Here is a 12,509-nt window from a genome sequence, read left to right on the forward strand (position 1 = left end):
GGGGCCAGTCCTGTTTAATATCTTTATCAATTATCTGGATGAGGGGATCGAGTGCACCCTCAGCCAGTTTGCAGATGACACCAAGCTGTGTGGGAGTATTGATCTGCTGGAGGGGAGGAAGGCTCTACAGAGGGACCTGGACAGGCTGGATCGATGGGCCGAGGCCAACTGTATGAGGTTCAACAAGGCCAAGTGCAAGGTCCTGCACTTGGGCCACAGCAACCCCATGCAACGCTACAGGCTTGGGGAAGAGTGGCTGGAAAGCTGCCTGGCAGAGAAGGACCTGGGGGTGTTGGTTGACAGCCGCCTGAATATGAGCCAGCAGTGTGCCCAGGTGGCCAAGAAAGCCAATGGCATCCTGGCTTGTATCAGGAATAGTGTGGCCAGCAGGACTAGGGCAGTGATCGTCCCCCTGTACTCGGCACTGGTGAGGCCGCACCTCGAATACTGTGTGCAGTTTTGTGCCCCTCACTCCAAGAGAGACATTGAGGGGCTTGAGCGAGTCCAGAGAAGGGCAACGAAGCTGGGGAAGGGTCTGGAGCACAAGGCTGATGGGGAGCAGCTGAGGGACCTGGGGTTGTTTAGCCTGGAGAAAAGGAGGCTGAGGGGAGACCTCATCGCTCTCTACAACTACCTGAAAGGAGGCTGTAGAGAGGTGGGGTCGGTCTCTTCTCCCAAGTAACAAGTGATAGGACGAGAGGAAATGGCCTCAAGTTGCGCCAGGGGAGGTTTAGACTGGATATTAGGAAATTTTACTTCACTGAAAGGGTTCTCCAGCATTTGAACAGGCTGCCCAGGGAAGTGGTTGAGTCGCCATCCCTGGAGGTATTTAAAGGACGTTTGGATGAGGTGCTTATGGACATGGTATAGTGGTGGTCTTGGTAGTGTTAGGTTAACGGTTGGACTCGATGATCTTAAAAGGTCTTTTCCAACCTATACGATTCTGTGATTCTGTGCTTTATCCTGCAGGTTCTGCTTGAACACCACTTAATTTTTTTTTTTTTACCCCAGGTGAGATTTCTCAGCCTCACCACTTTCTCTAGAGGTCAGAGCACTGCATTATCCCTGAGTCACTGCAAGCTGCTGTCTAATTACTGACACAGTAGGAACAAGAGACCCATCATGTGACTCAGAAATAAATTCTGAGGAGACAGTGCACACAATGCCTTAAAATACTCTAGTATAGTTACAGGAGAGACTTGATTTTCTTATGGGAGCGGTACTTTCAAACTGCTGGTTTATTATCAAATGTTAATATCAAATAATAATTTGATATTTAGTAGGGATATACATAATTAAGTAAGGCTGGAGATAGCCTATTCCTTCAACAACAGGAGGAAATGAATACATAATACAGGGTTATACTGATCTGGGGCATAGGAGGGCTGAGTCAGGTATGCATGACAGTGCATTGTTCCCAGTCACACAGTCAGTAGGAAGAACACCAGCCAGCAGTGCTAACGGTGGGCTCACTGTCCCCTTCGCCTCTCCAATAAATCCACATCTGTCATTCCTACATCCAGTTGTATGTGATGCAACCACAGTTAGCCATCTAACTGAACTAAAGATTAAAAGACTGATCACCCCTGGAAGATGCAATCAACAATCACAAGGTTATTCATTGCAGAGAAAAAATAAAGAGATCAATGACCTGTCTTAAAATGAAGGCCACAACATCTGTTGATTCCCAGTAGCTGGCATGGAAGAGATGTGGCAGGGCCACAGTTGGAAAGGCTGTCAGCACATCTGGACAATACAAGGCATAATCTATTCGTTTTGTTCCCCACCACTTCGCAGTAACTACAAAAAACCCAAACAAAATAGCATCACATTTCTGTAAGATATCTTCTTCATAAATCTCTTGCTGTCTTTATGTTTAAGCTAGATAATTGAATGAAGCCTTGCGCTTTTTTAATCTTGACATTCAGAGTCTGTTAAAGATATCTATCAAACACGAAAGTACTGTTTTCACTGACTGCATCTTCACTTAAATGTCTGCAATCTAAACAGTTCTAATGGGTCCAAGTTTTGGGAAGCAGAAATACCCCAGCATGATTCCCATTCCTTCCTGGTCCATGGAAAATGTACAGTGAAAGACGAGTACTTTTATGATCATGTTATAGACTAAGAATTGCAAAAGCTTCCCCAAATAGTGAATGGAATATTGATATATGACTACAGTCCATAACAGGATGATATAACGATTTATAGCACTTTTAATTATGGGTAACAAATCTTATCTATCTCTATTTCTTCATGCCTGGAACATGCTTCTAAACCCCTGTTAGTATGAAACCCTTAATGACTATTTATGAGTGGCAACTTAATATAAAACTGTGACTTCACTTCTATTACTTTATTTACTTAATTACAAACAGAAGAGGAAGCTAAATTGTGCTATTTAAAATTGCAGCAGCTTAGGCTGTTCTCATTCTCCCCAAATTTCCAAGCAGGTAATTTTCCTTTTCAGAATAAACTTTTCCACAGAAAGGATGTGGAGGGAAGGGTTGCTGCCATATCAGAGAGCACACAGCACCAGGCTTCACTCACTGTTGGTGAAGTATGCTGATGGCAAGCTTTCTGTTGACCCTGAGTTTTCACTGTTTGTGCTGGCCAAGCTCAACTTTCTTGTTTTTCCTTGTGGTTGATCACATGTGTTTGGAGATCCAGGACTCTCCTGAGAGAAAGGTATGTTCAAAGAGCTGTTCTCAAGGAAGAGAGCGCTGTGGCTGTGGATAGCATCACCTGCAGGTTACAGAAATGAAAATAATAATAAAAAAAACAGTGGGATGAATAACATGGCTTTGAAACTAGTGTGTGTGTGGTTTTTTTTTTTTTTTAAATACAGAGCTAATTAGCGTTTGCCTGAATAATATCAGATTTAATGACCATGGATGAAACTCCTTCCGAGTGAGGAGGACAGCATGAGACAGCATGACTAAATGCAGAAAGCACACCCTACTGCCATCAAAATGCAATGGCAGCTGGGTGCTTTTGGCCAAGATCTTCCAAACTGGGTTAGTGATATTGGGAGGCTATTTTACTTCACACTCAACCCTACCCATTTTAAAGTCATTCTCTGAGAAGTGCTACACAGCTCTGGGAGTCTGTGAGACTTCTCTTGTTCTCTTCCTGACATGAGCAAAATTACTTTAGAAAGAGAGACTTCAGCAAGCCTATCTACTGGTTTGCATGTTCCCAAATGGAACAGAATTCTCATTTATTCATGCCACTCTGAAAGATGAGCTATGGGCCATGGCTAACACCTCTACTTAATGAAACAAAACACAGGCGTTCCTCCTGAGGTGTTCTGAAACATGCAAGAACAGATGTGCTTTTAAATAAAAGCATTACTGCTAATTTTGCTTGAAGCAGCCTGCACATCCCTCCTGTACCTAGGAAAGGCAGAACCTCAGCTGAGAGGATATACGGCACAGTGCTTATAAAAGCAGCTGACTTCTCAGTTTTCAGAGAACAAACCTCTTGAAGACATTAAAACGGAGAACAAAAGAAAAAGGAGACCCAGTTCAATGCACATAATACAAAAGAAAGCAGACGGCCCTTCACGATGTATTGCTCTACTTCTGAGTGTATTTCAGTCCCATTCAGACAAATTCCCATTCAGACAAATAACTGTAATCAGCTCTGCTCATCTTTCACATGGTCTTGGGTTGGGGACTATGTCATACAATTCTTTATGTATTGGAGGCCTGGAATAAGTTTCTCTTCAACTTTCCAAGTCTTACCAGCTCCCAATGCAATGAATACCTCAACGGTGCACACAGGAGAACACAACAACAAGTTGCTGCTTTCAAGAACACCATTCCTTAAAAAAAATACACTGGAAGCATAAGTTCCTATAGATTATCAGAACTGGTAAAACATGTCACCATTAAATGAAAAGGAATAGCAGCATAGCTCCCTACAATCTCCTCCCTTCCAAAAGACAGACATGGCTAGAAAGAGAGTCTGGCTTGTTTTGACATAAGCCTGAATATCTCAACTGCATAAGACAACACAAGGAGCTGCCCTGCAACTCAATCAGAGGAACAATTACATTCTAACACTTTGTGATGGGTATGCAGTTTGAACAGAATATGTTCAATTGTAGTTTCCATGGGAACATGTGCTTTGAGTTTTTATTAAAGAAACTGCAATGTGCTATTCTTTCAAAGGAACCTTGTTGGTGCCATACAGTAGGGAAATCTATGTGTGGCAATAGGAAAGCTTGATGGAGGTGAAAAGAATGGGAGGATAATTTTATTACTTCCCTTGTCTTAGGCAAACTATATAGACTCCAACACAGACAACCGAGAAGAAATCATAACGCTGCTTTCCTATTACTTACCTCACAAAATGAGTAAGTATTATACACTCTTTGTAGTGAAAGCAGCAGCACAAAAAAGTAAAACATCTGATTCTATGTCATACTAAATACTGAACAGCAAGGCACCTGGTCCTTCTGACAACAAACCCCAAATCATGTGGCCTAGAATATTGCAGCAAATGAGCTCACTGAAGAGAGCAGCAGAATCCAGGGCCACAAGCAGTAAGGAACAGGGAAGCTGCCAAATTGCACCCCATTAGGGGTCTACCTGAACCAGAACCCTGATCCAAATATCAACCAACAGGAAATTCCATAGAAGAAGGTGCAATGAATCCCATAAATGAGAGCTATATCTCCATGAAGTGCTCATGATTGGCAGTGTTCTGTTGCATACTTTCTGCTTCCCCTTCCGACAAGACTCACTGAAATAAAAAAGATTGTGCTTTTAAAATAAATTTTCTGCTTCTGAATTGTTTTTGTTCTGCTGAAACAGTCGTAAATTGACCCTAATCTAATCCTTCCTCCCCCATTATAATTTTGCAAGAGTTTTGGTTTTTCATTCCCACTAAAATGGAGATGGAGAGAGAAGTAAAAATAGTAACTTCGCACAGAATGGAAAACATGTTGTTAGCCAAGATAGCTGTTAGCCTTTTCCATATTATTGACTAGCTTAAGACCAGCTTGGTAAGGGGTCTGGTGCCTTGAAACTTGTTTATTTTGTAATACCGTTATTCTAAGCTCAGTAACCCTTCTCCCCATGAAGAGATCAAATCAATACAATGGAAGGCATTTTTGGCATTTTTTTCTCTCCTGTCTCCTGAATTATCTTTATTTTAGACCGGTAGGGCAGCCTGCCTTCATCTCTGTAGGTCAGGTATTTGTTGAATTGTAAAGGAGGACAGAGAGTACCAGTGAGAGGTTAATAAAGTACATGTAATACTATTTTTTTCTAAAAGCCCTGTGCTCAACTTTAGACTATGGGACAGCCTACTTGCATAATTCTTCTATTCAAATAACTGAAACTGATACTTCCCACCCAAAACAACCTTTCTCATGGCTCTGAGTATCACTAAAGGTTCGTATTGTTTATCCTACTAATCTAAATTCACTATCATGCTTGATAAGAAATAAAATAAAGGCAGATCATTTTACAGAGTCTCATCTTGGATAATTATGATAGTTACAGCCAATACAAAGAGGCAAAGCAACTTCCTCAAGGCCACACAGTAACCATCTCCAGACAAAATGAACAATACTTTATTTTATGCATATACAATTGGAGAAGTACTGTGCTTTTAGATCTTAATTTCTATCTATCCATAATAAAGCAGACCAGTTGGATCAGCCATAGTCTGGACTGGCACTCCTGCACATTCCCTATAAAGAAAACTTTGCAAGAGAAAAACTTTGCAAATTATTTCAATTGTGATGCAAAGTAAAATGTGAGGTAGAAGCTCAAACAGTAAAGAGGATTATGATTATCTGCATTCTGCTATGTCAAATGTCTAAAAAGTAGGATAGGGTGAAATCAGGTGTTTTGAATTAATACACAACCACCATATTTTTAACCCCCAAGTAGATAAAATGCATCATGTCATAAGCAGCAAAGCAAAAGAAGGAATGAAATCCCACATGTTATTACGTATCAAAAGACATGACTGGTGGTAGATCAGGCACCTGGCACAAAGCTAAGGCTCACTTGTAATAGCTACAAAAGCACTTTGATTATGAAATGTCAACTAGGCAGCAGCTGAGAAAGCTGCTGTTTAATGAAAGGTCAGGACAGCATGGCTTTCTCTGGGCTGTAACATAACCTGAACTTTGTACGCTGCCCTTAGAGTAAAAAAAAAACCCACCAATTACTAAATAGCATTTTTGTCTGAACCATTATCTACAGCTATGTCTTCTGTCAGCGATCACCCTAGATGAAAGAGTTATGAAGATAAATGTTTTCTCCACCTGCTCTGTATGTCTGGCAGTGCTTTGCAGGCAGTTTCTTTTACTTTCACTTGTCTGTATATCACAGAAACACAAGGTAAATATCCCCTTAAGAGATGACTTCTGAAAAGGTGGGATGCCTTATGTGATTATTTCCATTCCATCTATCCAGTGCATAGGTCAAAGATATCTCAGATATTAAACTTAATCTTTGCTAATTTTTCTTTCTCTTTGAATATAATGTGTTGACTGTGTTATACATTCAGAAAACTGAATTTAAATCATGTCTCAAATAATTTTATTTTGCTAAGCTATTTTATCAGTAGCCTAATAATGTCATCACATCCACATTAGGAATTGTATCAACAGAAGATACAGTTGGAACTGACCAAGTAATTGACAGAAAGAGGAATAATTCTCTGGGCTAGTCAAGTCTCTGTGATTGTCAAAATCAAGCCTGGTTAAAAGTCAGCTTTCATCATCATTATCCTCTTAACAGATCAGTCCATCACAGACACAAACAATACCACATTACTACAAACCAAATGACCCTGGGGGCAGACTTAGTGACAAGCACTGATGCCTGCTGGATGCAAAAGGCAATCGTCTAGATAAACGTGTGCCCTCCCCTTTAAGTCCTGCCATTTAAGTCTTAGATGTTTCCTGAATCTCAATGGAAAAAGTAAATTTAATAAACTAAAAGCTTCAAGATAAACCCTATGCACAGAGCAGCTGGCTCCAAGAGCTTCATTTGATTGGCAAGAACTGAAAGACACCTACAGAAATCCCGCCCTGCCCCTCCAGTTTTCATCATGTTCTCCAGCCTGTGTTACCGCTGAACTGTTCCTATGAATCATATCGTGAAATTTTCTCCTAGTAGTAAATTTTTTTCATGTGGCTTCCAGATCGTAATTTTTTTCCAGAGAGGCACCCATCGGGAATGTCAGGCAGGCAACAGACTCAGTTTTATTTTAATCGTCAGTTCTTATGAGAAAAGGAACAGGGATTGAGATTGTTTAATGACATGAAAGATTATCAGAAAAGGCTGTTTTGGGCAGTGCATAATAATTAGAGTTTAGTATAACTAGGCCTCATCATAACTGATTAGTAAACTACCATTCCAGTTGACACCATGAAGGCTCTCATTTTAAGAAATACTTTCACAAGCCCAGGTATGATAGACAGGAATAAAAAATTATACAGTCACTAGAATTAATCCTTTGTGAATGAAGAACCTTAATTTCCAAAAGGATCTCAAAGCACTTGCATTTAAATGGGAGGATTTCATGTTAATTGAAATATAACGCAGCTTAGGTGTAAAGCACAGCAATGATTTAACTCTGCACAGAGATTTAAATACAAAACTATACCATGGAACATTTGCTGACCATTAGCACTCAGGAATTTTTATTTTATAATACATCCAACAGACAGGGTTTCCAGATTTACATGCTCTGTAGGGGAATCTTCTGACTCAGTGCCTTAGATTAACTCAAAAAGAACACCATTTGTTCCCAAATAACTTATAAAGTCTCTGCTTCAAGAATCACTGTATCTGAAGGGTTTACTTTAATGCAACAAAGCTGGTAAAATGTACCAATGCAAGGTTTTCAATATGAAAAGCAGACTAAGGGAACTTGTCTTCCTATGAGAGTTATTTAAAGTAGGGTTCAGCTTTTCAAGATAGCCTTACATATGTCTCAGTGACAGAATTTGTGCCTAACTAATCAGCAGGATTTCCAAGTGCACAGTCAGGCTTTATAATAACTCCAAGTCAGAATGCAAAGCGGGGTATATATTTCCATTGAAAGAAAACTCAGACACTGCGGTGACGAGAGAGCAGATATTCCCTAGTTTGGACTGTCCCTCACCTTAGCTATTCCTTAAGTCAATTCCTGAGGAACAGCCATATCTTCACATGTTTCAGTGAAGCCACACCTAGAAACCAACCTTCCACAACTCAAGATCAACTGTTCTTTTCAAACATTGATTTAATCAGATTCAAACTGATTTGCATCCAATGTATACCATATTTGAGCAGATAAAACAAAGGAGTTGTGTGTATCTTACTGCACAGAACAGGTTCCCCCAATAATACGATTCTTCTAGCTCCAACAAATAGAAAACACTGCCATTTTACTATATTAGCCTCCAACCTTAAACTCTGAATCCTGAAAAGCCTTTTCAAATATCCTGCAGAGGGTTGAATTCATGTCTAAGCTGTAGTGAAACGAATAAATCTAATGTGCATGCATGTACAGATACACATTGATCAATTCCTTTTTTGCATCATATGACAAGTCAAGATACTTCACACCTATATGATTTTATCTCATTTTCTGTAAGTCAAAACAGCACAATTCCTTCTACTAGCACATTGCTCACCCATGTGTTCCTCTTTCCTCCCCACCAATCAGTCTATTTCTGTTTTTTCCTGGATTCAAACATTTATTACCCAACGTAACTATTGTTTAGTAGCCTACCTAGGAAAAGAGCCATCAAAAGACAATTTGTCCCCTGCTCTAATTTGTCCTAGCAGATATCCGCAATAAACCAACGACAAGCAACCAAGAGAAATATCTGAAGATCTGGGGAAAGGTCTACTAATTGTAAAAATAAATTGTTTAAAATGATAGCCAAAGACATGGAAGTTTGCAAGTGACACTTCAACTAAAGCAGTGGTATCACCTTCCAACCCCTCTAACGCAATTAGTATCACAAAGCTCACACGCAAGAATAATTTTTTCTTGGTAATCTTCTGTGGTTCCACACTTGCTACATATGTCTGTGCCACTCTGTCCCAGATGACTTGTTTTTAGCATGCTAGCATATTGGTATTTCAAATCCTCTTGAGCTGTGTAAGGAGAGAATGCTTAAGAGAACAACAGGTAAGGAGAGCTATGAAAACAGGCACTGTACCTAACTGGTGAGATCTTCCATCCCCTAGTGGGTATCTCTGGTACCGTGGGACACTGAATGGAGGCAGGAGGTGGAATCTTGTCTCCAGCAATGGTTCAAGTCTGCAGGCAGAGGGGTCAGCAGAGTGAAAGAAACTGTACACTTGGCTGCAGGCTGGGCGTACCTGGCATACTTGGATGAGAATGAGACAGAGAGAGAGAGTTCAGTATTGTCCCTTTACAGTTTTCAAGGAGTCTATACAGAAACATGGTTAATATGGTCTTCTGCAAACTCCAGACTGGCATACATCTGGCCACAAGAAATTTAACTAAATTGTTTGCTATTTCGTATGTAAAGAACACTTCACTGCCAAGGAGTTTACAGAGACACCACAATCTGAGATGCAGGCATGTAGCAGATGTGCAAACCAGCCAGAGAAATAGACAGAAGTAAAGAAGGAAAAAGAAGTTTAAAAATCTTGTAAATATATTATTGAGCATTACTGCTATGACGATCAGCACTTCAAATATTTACCAGCAAAATGGTTTGATGGGCCTGTTACGCCCAGAGGACTTAAATCTAGTTAACAGCAGGAGCAGGTAGGTGACAGAAAGCACTGCAGTTTCTGAAGTCACCTTATGGAAGCGAACATATAGAAATGAGGTTGGTCATACTATAATAGCAAAGCAAAGTTTACGATTCTTGCTGAAGGTGTGCAGCTCCTGAGGTTTTTGGTCTGCAACTGTAAATGCAAATCTGAAAATCACTTACTCAGCTAATAAGGCATTCTTTTGACTAAACACACAGTACCGAAGCATAACTTATACTCAGATGGGTGATCACACGAGACTGTGAAGGCCTGTGAAATGGTCAGTGTAGTCACTTCTCACCACACCACACTTCAATCACACTGAATCTTGACAGCACGAGAAAATCAATTCATTATAGGCTCTTTAAACTTAGTACAGTTTGTTTATATGTTACAACAGTCAGTTTATTAACTACAAGAGTAAAGGAATGACTGAAGTATTTATAAAATATGTTTGGGAATATTATGTCTGCTCCCCATGAACTCCATGCAAGCAAGACATGCTTTCAAACCTGCTGTGCTATACAATAAACCCTACATATTCTTTTGATAGAATTACTATTTCCTTGCGGTGATAACAAAAACCTGGTAACACGTATGATGTTTCTCCTTAGAAGACATGTTTGGTACAGCATTGTTCCCATGCACAAGCCAAACACATGCTTAACTGGAAACCGTGAAGAAAGATGTTAGAGTTTTAATATAAGGTGTCATGGAATAGTGTCATGGAATATTAGATCTAACGGAGTCTGTCTGAAGTGGTATCTCTCATCAGAGCACCCATCATAGAATTAAAAAAAAATCAAACCCACACTACTTAGGTTATTTCTCATTTTCAAGAGCAACAGTCGAGGTATTTGTACATAAGCAAAACTACAATGAGCAAACTTGATGCTGTACATCTTCCTCTGCTGCAGTCACAGAAAGTCACTAAGAGCTACATCAGAAAACACTACATTCTTACAGATTTTGTCAAGTGCTTTCCATGTTGCTGGAAGGAGTCTAAAAATTCATGTTCTGGTGCTTGCCGCTCTTAATGGTATATAGGGACAAATCTTGATATAGACTATGTTGATGTTACCAAATTCTAAGCTGAAAAGATTGATACTGAGTTGTAACAGCAGCATTGCCATAAGCAGGTCAGAACAATACTTTGTTTTGTTTTGTTCTGTTCTATATGAATGTTTGTTCTATAAAGGCTACAGCACAGGCACACAATGTTTTTTCTCAAACTAGTAAGACAATTAAACTTTTATTGATCATAGTAATAACCTTCTCCAGATACTTCAACATTGAGGATCCAGTTCAGGAAAACATTAATTCTAAAGATCAGGCATATGTTTATGTATCTTTTTGAACAGGGTCAGAAGCAGGACTATCTGAAAAGATAAAAGTTCAGTTGCTCAGAAAAGGACTAGAATGGGGTGTCCTAGCTCATGAACAGCTAGGACACAACGCAAAACACTGAGGAATTTGTGACATGGGAAAGAATGAAGTTCCTTTAATTTAATATTCTACCCACTTCTCCAAATTATCCTGCTGGTAGAGCGCCAAATCACACTCAGCCCACGTAGCTGATGAAATATGGTATTGTCAGATATCCAAAATGCATCAAACCTCAGAAACCACAGGTGTACCCAGCCCACATTTGAACAGGAAGGCACCTTGTCAACTCTGGTTAAACCTATGATGAAGGGAGAATGGCACAGCCATTCAGAGAGCACCTAAATACAATCCATTGGCGACAGATTAAGACTAGACTGTTCCTCACATGGTATCTGAGTTCACTGCCTAAGGTAGATGTGATGAATCACATCCATGGGGACCACTTTATTGCACACGCTCTGTGCTAAACTGCCTAGCAGACTTATCTTCATGTCATGAAGATGTCAATACTCATAGCCTCAAGAAATGCTCTGGGACAAATCTTCCAATAAGAACATACCTCTATATGATCCAGTTCTGCCAAACCATGAACTTTTTTCTTCTCTGGACATGCAGTATGCATTGTATTTTGCATTCACTGACTCACTCTGAGAATGGTGCAACATCTCTTTAATTCTGCAGGATTTTTGTCACGCAAAGTGAACAATGTGGGTGTCTTTGGGGGCATTAAGTGAAGCTTTGTGGGTTGTTCCCCCCCCCCAGCTCTTTCTAAACATTTTAAGATTGTTATCAGCGGCAATTACCAGGTTTCCAGCTGCAGGATAACCAAAACCTACTTTTGATGTCTGTTGTATGTTGATTTTTCTAGAACAGATGGCTCTGTGCATCAATCAGCACACCTGGTAGCAGATGAAAAGAAAGTGGGAGACAGAAAGACCACTTGTTGAGGACACTATAGAACCTTTTCCCTTTCCCACTATCAAATAAATAGGAGCTTTGTGCCACTTTTGTCCCTTTCCCACCATTAAGCCAGCCATATGCAAAAACTATGGCCTGTGAAATTCTTCTGTGAAGTACCTTTCCACAGTTCTCCAGGAACCACTATCAAGTACCCTTTTTTCTTAACATATTCTCCCAGGTAGGGTCCCAAATGTGCCCATCAGTTTATTGTGCTATGAAAACTGAGTAATTCTCCCATGTATTCCAGTTAATTGCATCACAAGAGAAGCAGAAGGGAAACACCAGCAAGACTGCAACGATCCAAGACTACTTTTGATGGCTTTCTTCAAGCTGTATTTTGTTCTTAGTATTTGCCAGAAAAAATGGAAACAGGTCACCTGTGTGAGAGCATTTAAGCACAGCAGAAATTAA

General features: G+C 40.1%; 1 protein-coding gene across 1 annotated transcript in view; it reads right to left on the reverse strand.

Moving 5' to 3' along the window:
• The window catches only part of PITPNM3 (PITPNM family member 3), a 131,160-nt gene that overhangs the window by 15,285 nt on the left and 103,366 nt on the right, over nucleotides 1–12,509 (reverse strand). Inside the window, exons 10-12 of the mRNA XM_075517739.1 lie at nucleotides 9,185–9,355; nucleotides 2,551–2,745; nucleotides 1,652–1,800 (exon numbers count right to left, since the gene is read on the reverse strand). Of these exons, the coding sequence (XP_075373854.1) occupies nucleotides 1,652–1,800; nucleotides 2,551–2,745; nucleotides 9,185–9,355 (515 nt within the window). The remainder of the gene's footprint in view (nucleotides 1–1,651; nucleotides 1,801–2,550; nucleotides 2,746–9,184; nucleotides 9,356–12,509) is intronic.

The sequence above is a fragment of the Mycteria americana genome, chromosome 15 (genome assembly GCF_035582795.1).
Source record: "Mycteria americana isolate JAX WOST 10 ecotype Jacksonville Zoo and Gardens chromosome 15, USCA_MyAme_1.0, whole genome shotgun sequence".
Lineage (NCBI taxonomy): Eukaryota > Metazoa > Chordata > Aves > Ciconiiformes > Ciconiidae > Mycteria > Mycteria americana.